Source organism: Pundamilia nyererei, unplaced genomic scaffold (genome assembly GCF_000239375.1).
Source record: "Pundamilia nyererei isolate P.nyererei 1_Seehausen unplaced genomic scaffold, PunNye1.0 scaffold00462, whole genome shotgun sequence".
NCBI classification, from domain to species: Eukaryota; Metazoa; Chordata; class Actinopteri; order Cichliformes; family Cichlidae; genus Pundamilia; species Pundamilia nyererei.
Window position 1 is genome coordinate 150,891 of NW_005187863.1, and position 10,092 is coordinate 160,982.

The following is a 10,092-nucleotide window of genomic DNA, read 5'->3' on the forward strand; positions in this document are numbered from 1 at the left end:
TAAAGCATATAGTTAGGGCTGGACCAGGTGACCCTGAATCCTCCCTTAGTTATGCTGCAATAGACATAGGCTGCTGGGGGATTCCCATGATGCACTGAGTTTTTTTTCCTTTCCAGTCACCTTTCTCACTCACTATGTGGACTCCCTTGAAAAAGAGGTCTTTGATCTCAACGGGACATTCCTGGTTAAATAAAGGTTAAATAAATAAAAAAAATGTGTTAATAGACCTCTCTGCATTGAATCATACGTATTATTAATCTCTGTCTCTCTTCCACAGCATGTCTTTATCCTGTCTTCTTTCTCTCACCCCAACCGGTCGCAGCAATGGCCCCGCCCCTCCCTGAGCCTGGTTCAGCCGGAGGTTTCTTCCTGTTAAAAGGGAGTTTTTCCTTCCCACTGTCGCCAAAGTGCTTGCTCATAGGCGTCATATGATTTTTGGGTTTTCTCTGAATCTATTATTGTACGATCTACTGTACAATATAAAGCACCTTGAGGCGACTGTTGTTGTGATGTGGCGCTATATAAATACAATTGAATTGAATTAAAACAGCCAACACACTGAAAGATTTTAGCATTCTTGTGAGTTTACTGGAAGCCACACTGTAGACAACACAGATCTGATAAACTTGAATGTTGATGAGCATGTCAGCTTTACTTGTTTCATTAAGTTGTAAAAGCAGTCATGTTGGCAGGCTATCTCAAATACTGTATGAACCTTTCTCAAAGTTTTTTGTTTTTGAACCACAACCAAAGCTACCATCTATTTATGTTGGTTATCCTTCCCAAATCTCAAAAATATACAGTGGATAAATAAGAACAAACAAATGTGTGGTTCAGGAACACCAAGTTACACTTTTGTTTCCATCGATATTGATCTGTAAAATCTGTGGCTGCAGCTTTCTGTGGGTGAACCCCCACTGTTGAAGAGTAGTGCCAACATGTGAGGAGACTTAATTGCTGGAGAACATGAAGTCACTGGCAGGCCTGAGGGAAGGAAATGCTTTCTTTATCTGGCAGCTGTGTCAAAGGCAAAATAATATTACAAATAATAGTAAAAATATTAATAATAATTAAAACACACACACACAAACATGCACTCTCTCTCACATATAACTCCATCTGCTGGGACATTTGCTGGGACTTCTGCTCCAGCACACTACATGGCAGCCCGAGAGAACACAGACGTGTGCCAGCCAGCAGGCAAAGGCTTTAGCTCCCAGGCAACAGCTGAGCTCCCATGGGCATCAGGGGGTAACCGAAAAAGACACGTGCGAGTTGTGAGGGGGTTGAAGTATTATTTGTCCTACTCATACACGCTTTGGCTGGCCTAACCAATAGGCTAGTCAGACTGTGTGTGCTCAGTAAGAACTAGCCTGGAGGGACAATAGTTTATAAGTTATGTGTGTGCAAGAACGGAAACGGTTAAATATCTGCTAAACAGCTAAATCTCTGCTCATAAACACGCACATGCACGCACGCACGCACGCACGCACGCACGCACACACACACACACACACAATATGGCTCCAGTTTTAGAGCCATATTGTGGACTGTTCAGAATCTGAACCTGTTAGTGGTGAGAGGAACTGGACTAGAAAACCCATTAATAATGAATGTGTGCTTGTGCTTATCTAATAAGCTCCATTATCTCTTTACAGAAGCACACATGCCGATCATGGAGTACAGAATATGCAAATTCCATGTGACCGATAATATTTTGAGCATGTAAAATGAATTTTTGCTCACACTGTCTTTAAAAGATGTTTAAATCACAGCTGCTTTAGTTACCAGTTACACCAGCTACCTACAAATAGAGTGGAGCCTTGAACACACCTTTAAATTAACCTGTACTTGAGTTGAGGTTGTCACGATTAATTACTATGTCAAACAGAAAGTTGCGTTCAGAGGGAAGTAAATGAATTTACAAGAATTATTTTTCTATTTTAGCAGTTTTTCACAATTTAACAATTAAATTAACTTTTAAAAGCAGAGTAAAATAAAATAAACATCAGAACCTGATAAAATTGTTTCATGTTTAAAATTACAGGTGAGTGTTGTGCTGTTTTGTGCTTACACATTGCAAAGAGGAGGAAAATCCTGCCTGTGGACCCTAACTCTATTCACACTCCTCTCGTTTTTTCTGTAACTCACAAAGCATGTAATTTGTAGTTTCCTTTGTATGAAAAATAAAGCTTTTTTCAGAACATTTTGGAGCTGTGTGAAGGGACCAATCAATCAGCACAAACAAGGGATCAGAGAGCTGTTTTAATCAATGTAAGCAAGTCCACGCTCTATGCATAAAGAAGGCTGGCTGCTGGTGTGACATTGCCGTTGGGAGACACTTCTAGCTGCAGAGAAAATTGTCTCTAATTAGTCCTGATTGGCTCCTGTTGACTCCTGATTAGGAACGATGGCCTCACTGGCATGCTAGCAGTATAGTACTGTCTTTAATTGTTGTAAACTTTGTGACTGTCAAATAGCCCTGCTGTGATTGAAAGCCGTGCACCTAGCACCTGACTACAGACAAAAGTCAAGCCCAGCTGGTTTTGTCCCCATCAACTGTTAGAATGGCACAGGGCGAGAAGTCTCTCTTCTTCTCTTTCCTCTGACCAGCAAAATAATACGGACATGCCTAGGATTTTCTACCTTTTCCAACAGATACTCTGCTGGTCTTTTTGACTTTTTTATGAGGTTTTTATATATAGCTTTGAAATATCTGAATCCACTACTTTAAAAGCAGAACACAAACACTGAAAAAAAATTACATCTGGTGTCATTTTGAATTCAGGGTGCAATCCAAACAGATGGGTACAATGTCCACAGGTCGAGTTGACTGCTCATTAAATTCATCCTACATCAACCAAACTTTTGACTAAGGACATGGTCACCTTTGTGACATCACAAAGGTTGACACCAAATGAGCCAGCTGAGATACTGGTACTTGCAGATGCTTTGTCCACCTGGGAGGGTTTCCCTGGGTAGACTCTGGCAAGATTTTACTGTACTGTGCATTCAGTTTGGCCAAGGGAACATCTTTGAACTCCACCAATGAATTACCACTCATGGCTATATACTCATCTTAAGACGATGTGCTGAATCTGTGCTAGCTTTTGTAGCACATAGAGAACATTCAGTCACTGTCATGTATACCCTCAAAAGCTGTATAGAAGCTGAAAATGCATTTCTATATATATATAATTGAAAAGAAAATGGCCAAGCTTGGCCAATAACAGAGATACTTTGGAAACGTCACAGGGAACAGGACTTCTTAGTGTAATTCAAAATCAGAAGCAAGTCTCAGCTGCAATCATGAAACACCTCTGGGCGGTTATTTTAAATATTATCTAAATTATCTAACTTTTTTTCCCACAAAGATATACAAACTGGAAACTCCAAAGAATCAACAGAAAAATATGATTAAAAACTTAAAATGTTTTTTAAAAAATGGACTGGTATTTTTGCTTTTTTACTATTTGAGCGCTCAAAGTGCTTTTTACTACAAGCCTCATTCACCCATTCACAGACATTCATACAGCTCTTTTATTCTAAGCCTAAAAGCTTTGACAAGGCAAATCAGGGTTTAGAATCTCGATACTCTAAAATATTGATGGGTTGTCTTACAAATAGCAGGCAATACGGCTACCTCCTGAACCACAGTCACCATAGTGTTGATTTATGTCCTTTATGTCTCTGGCGTCTCCTATTTTTTTCCAGATGGAAACCCTTTACAACCTCTTAGGAACATTATTTCTAAAGGCTAAGGATCACTATTTTCCTCTCTGTTTGCTTGGCAGCTGAGTTTTGGTGTCAGAGGTCATGGAACTACAACTTCACAAGCTCCGTTTGCTCTGGGATACTGCAAACGTTGACTGAAGTGAAGAAAATATTGCTAAATTAAGCTCTAGTTGTGGGTTATATGGCACTAGGCCCTGTATTGATTAATCATTTTCATAAATGTTAATGACCTATTTTATAATTTAAGATAAAATGACTCAAGGCAAATATCTATCATATAAACACATTATGTATTTCACACACACATAATTTGCTCATTTTCTTTGTCATGGTGCCTCCCTCCTCCAAAACCAGTGTTGTGTAATTCCCTTTTACTATAAGACACAAGTCCGTATGTAAATGCTCCTGCTTGTGATTCAGTGCCATCACATTGTTAAAGCAGATGGGCTCTGTATTAACATTTTATGAAACTTACTCAGGCCTGATTGAAGACAATGTGACTTTTTGTTGTACAGCTGTAAAACAGATTTTATTCTCCTGCATGTTTTATTTGCGACATTAAATACGAGCATCTCCGCACGCATTTGTCTGAGCAGGGTGCTTTGCTTTGCAGATTAATGGCAGTAAACACGGTTTTATAAATCAACTGCTGTTCCCCATTTTGCCTTTGTATCTTGACAGCTCCTGCCCAACCAAACAAACAAACACAAACATTCACAGATTCAAGCGTGTGTTCCTGAATTGTCAATCAGAAGCCAAGCTCCGTGCAATCAGTATTTGGTGATTATGTTTAGAATGTTATTTTCATATTTCTGCTAACTTCTTATTCTGACAGCTCTCACCTGGCTTGCCAGTAGGCAGGATGTTGTTAGAAATGTTGACCTTGTTCTCAGGGCTGAGAGCCCAGTCCACCATGCACTTCCAGCTCTTCATAGGAAAGCTGATGCCTCCATAACCCTTTACTGGACGCTTATGGATGCTGAGAACTGTAAAAGAAAGAAAAAAAAATGTGAACTTGAAAATGGGAGAAAGTGAGAGATAAAAAAAAGAGCAGTTTAATATCAGTACTTATTTAGCCAAGGAGCTCATTTTAAACCAAAGCTGGCGATGCATTTCATTTATGTTATCTTGGGATATACAGTATCCAGCCTTAGTAGTTTATACTGTATTTCTATATTATTATTATTATATATACACATATTATTATATATTGTAATTATGATTATAATTATTATTATTATTATTATCATATATGTGTGAGCATTACATTTTCTCCTGTAAATTACTTTTCTGAAAATATAAAATTTAATTATATAAAAAAAAATTTAAATACCCCCAGTACACAACAAAAAGCACTCTCAAGGGACTTTATATTAAGAGATAAAGGTATTTGGTTCTACCCCAAATTGTAACCCTGGCATGATCTCTAAAGCTAGATGTTTCACCAGTGACGTGGTGGACTTGGTGTGATTTCATTTAATTTCTTCTTCTTCTTTGAAAAATAAGATAAGATGCTCCAAAGTTTCGTGCAGTTAGGCCAGCAAAAAAACGACATATGCAGGTGATTTATGCAGTCTTCATAGTCTAATTCTCCAAGGAGAATAATGAAAGAATACATCTGAAAATAGACTAGCTAAATTGTCAAAGCAGTTTAAAAAAAAGATTGCAATTCAAATTTGGCACAATTCTGCATTCTAACTTCACTACTTTTACAAGTTTAGAAGAAGAATGTCTGATCAAACTCTGTGCTGGAAGTGGATGGTAGATTTCCCTGCATGACTTTGCTGCCATTTGAGGAGTGGGAGCAGAGAGGAGGTCAGCCGCTTAGGGGAAGGATGCAGTGCTTGTGTAGGCAGCTATTTGGCTGCAGACAGAGAGGCAGCATCGCTATAAACGGGACCTCTCATCTGCCCTCAATTCCCACGTACTCTCCCCTGATTCAACAAACACACTTTGCCTCGTTTTTATCCGGAGGTCACAGAGAGATTCAGAGCCTTTGTGATGACTACACTATGTGTTTTTCCTATGTTTGAAGAAAGTTGAGTTAACAGTTACGGCAATGGAAGGAAGCAGCAGGTGGTTTTGAATGTGTAGATGTGTCATGAGACACATCTAAAGACTTTCAGCCCTGAGGAGTGCTAATAATGAGCCTTAGTTATTCTCTTCATGTAAGAACAAGGCAAACAGAAACAGAAGGCTAGAATGAGGGCTGTGCTGTTCCTTGATGCGACAAGGTTCACAGTTAAGGAAAAACAGGAATTTGCAGAACAAAGGGTGGTGGCAAGGGCATCAGGGTGAAGCAGTGGTTAGCACTGTGGCCTCACAGCGAGAAAGCCCTGAGTTTGAATCCACCATCTGACTTTTCTGTGTGGGTTCTCTCTGGGTCCAGAGCCTTTGTGAGCAAAAAAAAATTATGAGGAAAAAAAATCAAAGGAGTGAAAGGCTTAGACCCATACGAGCATACAGAGTGGACTAAAGACGTTAGCGTGCTGCCCAACTTTCATCACGCACATATTTATTATTATATGGTCCTAAGTGTGAGTGCATACACTCACAAAACGTTTAGTAACTTCAGATCCCTGCAACAAGCCCAGGTCCAGTTTACTTTGGTAATTTGGACTATTCCATTTCACTGTTGTTGTTAATTTTCAGATCCAATACAGATTGAAAATGTGACGTCATTTCCGGGGTAAAACCGCAAAGGATTGTAGGTACGAGTGGCAAGCGGTTTTTATCGGATTCTGTTGTGGAAGAGAAATTGTTCAAGCCATGTTTCCGAGGTAACAAAGAGGCGATGGATGGCCTGGATTGCAGCCATTCGAAGACCAAATATAACGTTCCAGAACACTCCAGCTCTCTCCAGCTCACATGTTAGTCTGCTAAAATAAGTGTTTCATAATTCATTACATTTATTGTCTTTATTTATAACTGGCATTATTGTTTCGTTCTATTATAGAATCTTACAAGAAAGATGCCAAATTGTATTCCATTATGCTTTATTAGCTGCTTCAGTGAAAAACAAATCAACAATGCAAAAAAACCAACCAAACAAAAATAATCATTTCAAAACAACATACTGGAAAACAGTTATTCATCACTTGATTGCTTCAATGCAACACTTGGGCACATATATGCGGGACTTTTTGTGGCTGTTTTGATATCACTCTCTCTCTCTCTTAACCGATCAAATCTCGCTGTGGTAGCAGCTTTAAACTCGGTATGTCCCAGGTTGATAGAGGGTGCCCAGTCTGGATCGCATTCCAGCATTTTGTAGGCTGGTTTTCCTACAAAATACATCAAGCATTAGCCCGCAAAGCCACAGTGAACAAAGCAGCATAGCACAACAAATTCAATTCAAATCAATAGAAGACTTATTTGTAACCTACATCAACAATTATTCAAATCCAAATCCATCCAGTTTATTTATATAGCACGTTTAAAAGCAAAAAGTTTGCCCAAAGTGCTGTACAGAAACACTGGGTAAAACACAAAATACAACCACTGACACTCAAAAACCATATCAACTCAAGCCAGTCTGAACGCTATCGAAAAAAGGTGTGTTTTCAAAAGTATTTTAAAAACAGGAAACGAAGATGCCTGTCTAATATTTAAAGGCAGCATATTCCAAAGTTTTGGGGCCATAACTGAAAAGGCTCGTTCTCTTCTACGTTTAAGCCTTGATTTTGGGACAACCAACAGCAGCTGGTCAGCTGATCTAAGGGTCCGTGAAGGAATATAAGGCTGAAGTAACTTGGAAATGTATGGGGGAGCAAGATCCCCCATACATTTCCGAGTTACTTCAGCATTAAGGCATTTATAAACCAGTATTAGGACTTTGATATTAATTCTGTGATGAACAGGAAGCCAATGAAGAGAAGACAGGATAGATGTTACATGTTCATAGCTGTGGGTATCAGTTAAGAGGCGGGCAGCGGCATTTTGAATGAGCTGAAGACGAGCAAGAGATCGTTGGCTGACTCTAAAAAACAGTGCATTACAGTAGTCAAGCCATGTTGAAATAAAGGCATGTATTACCTTCTCCATGTCACGTCTTGACAAAACTGGCTTCAGCTTAGCTATTTGCCTCAGTTGGAAAAAGCCTTTTTGCAACGCTGAACTAATATGTTTGTCCAATTTAAAATCTGCGTCCATAATGACTCCCAAGTTTGTCACATGCTGCTTGATATAAGACCCTAGCCAACCACAATTTACGAGCAGGCTGTATGAAATATTTTTAGGTCTAAATACAATCACCTCCGTTTTACTCTCATTGAAACTCCAAAAGTTCAGAGCCATCCAAGCTTTGATATCTTCAAGGCAGTTCAAAAGGATTTGGATGGAGCCTGGGCCATTTGGTGCTAAAGGCAAATAAATTTGGCAGTCGTCTGCGTAGCAGTGAAAGGATATTTCGTGTTTTCTAAAAATAGACCCCAAAGGGAGCAGGTATAATAAAAGAAGAAGAGGGCCAAGGATTGATCCCTGGGGCACCCCACAAGGAAGGGGGGCTGAGGTGGACTCAAAATTTTCAACTTTAACACTAAACGTTCTTTCACTCAAATATGAGTGAAGCAGATGCAGTGCTGCACCTTTAATGCCAACCAGGTGTTTCAAACGAGAGATAAGAATATTGTGGTCAACAGTGTCAAACGCTGCAGTAAGATCTAAAAGCACAAGGATCACGGAACTTTCACAATCAGTAGCTAAAAAGATATCGTTAAAAACACGTAAAAGTGCTGTTTCAGTGGAATGTAGATGTTTAAAACCAGACTGAAAGGAGGGTCAGAGTCAGAGGTAAGTGACGGAGTCAGAGGTAAGTGATGAAAGTGACGGACAAGGTAAGCTGACATCAAGCTGACTGTTGTAACTGACATCAGACGCCGGAGATTAAAGCGAATGGTAGTTTACATTTCAGTATTACCAAATACACTTATCAATTGTCTTATAACTAACAACATTTGTCTAAATCATCTCCAACACCCTGGAGAACAACGGGGAGAGTTTAGAGGATCTCCAAAACTGCATTGATCAGTGCTTCCAGTATCTCATGATGAAGAAGGTCCAGAGTGCAGCTTCCCCGGCCAAACCTGACACGCCGTCGTCAAAAAGACTTCACCCTGCAGATTCCCCCGGCACAACATCGCCAGCCAGCAAAGATATTGTCGACATATTGGAGTCAATCGACCAACGATTGTCCAGTTTTGATGAAAGGCTGTCCTTGGTGGAGATTCTTCACCGGGAATTTAAATCCTTGCGAGAATCCCTGGAGTTCAGCCAGCAGCAGGTGGAAACGCTCGCTGCTGAAAATGCCACGCTAAGGGAGTCGGTGAAATGTCTCACAGACAATGTTACCCAGCTAAATAGAGAAAATAAAAAAATAAAAGAAACAGTTATTGATCTATAAGCTCGTGGCATGCGAGATAATCTCGTATTTTCTGGTATTCCAGAAGCCGCTGGAGAAGACGCGGAGACTATGGTAAAAAGCTTCATCAAAACCCACCTGAAGCTGCCGGAGGACACGGTGAAGAACATCGCCTTTGATAGGGTGCATCGCATCGGCCGGGAGACCACGTCCTATTGTGGCCACATTCGGCCACTTCAAACAAAAGGAACAGGTGAAAAGCCACGGCAGGGAATTAAAAGGAACGGACTTCAGTGTGAACGACCAGTTTCCCAAAGAGATCCTGGAATGACGCAGGGTCCTCTTCCCAATCCAACGCGGCTTCATCCAGAAGGGCTCCCGCGCTGTCATTGCTGTGGACCGGCTGTACGTGGACGGACAGCTTCACCGTGATACCGACATCACTTCGTGGCTGTATTAACTTCACACCAGATAAGAATCCGCTACACCCTTTCCCTATCCACTCACACTAACTTGCATTAACATCTGTTTAACTCAAATCGCATCTTAAGTGTAATATCATAGCAAAATTTACACCGTCACTCTCCGTCAATGGTTTAATTGGATTGTTTCCGTTTTTTTTCTTCTCGTTTTTTTCCCCGTCTTTTTCCCCCTCTTGCTCACCCTTGTCCTTGGTTTCTTCCTTTTTTTATTTTCTTTCACTGCTTCGATCACCTGCTTCCACACACATCCACAATCAACATCCTTTATTTCGACACATACGCACAGCACGATCATGCAAAATCATGCACTCAACGACAGCGCATTTACATCAGTCAGACAGCGCACACAGACCTATAGGATACACACACTTAAGCCAAGCGTACTCATATTAGTAAATATGCACACATATAGTCAAACTCAGGGAGCATTTCGCCACACATTTTTTCTCTCTCTCCTTCTCTTTATTTATCAACAAGTGATGTATTCTCTCCACCTGTCTAAGCGACACACACAGC

General features: G+C 40.3%; 1 protein-coding gene across 7 annotated transcripts in view; it reads right to left on the reverse strand.

Moving 5' to 3' along the window:
* adgrb1a (adhesion G protein-coupled receptor B1a) overlaps window positions 1-10,092 on the reverse strand; it is a 157,843-nt gene that overhangs the window by 71,545 nt on the left and 76,206 nt on the right. For all 7 annotated transcript variants that reach the window (XM_013916101.1, XM_013916100.1, XM_013916097.1 and 4 more), the window contains one exon: window positions 4,578-4,721. In XM_013916101.1, the coding sequence (XP_013771555.1) occupies window positions 4,578-4,721 (144 nt within the window). The remainder of the gene's footprint in view (window positions 1-4,577; window positions 4,722-10,092) is intronic.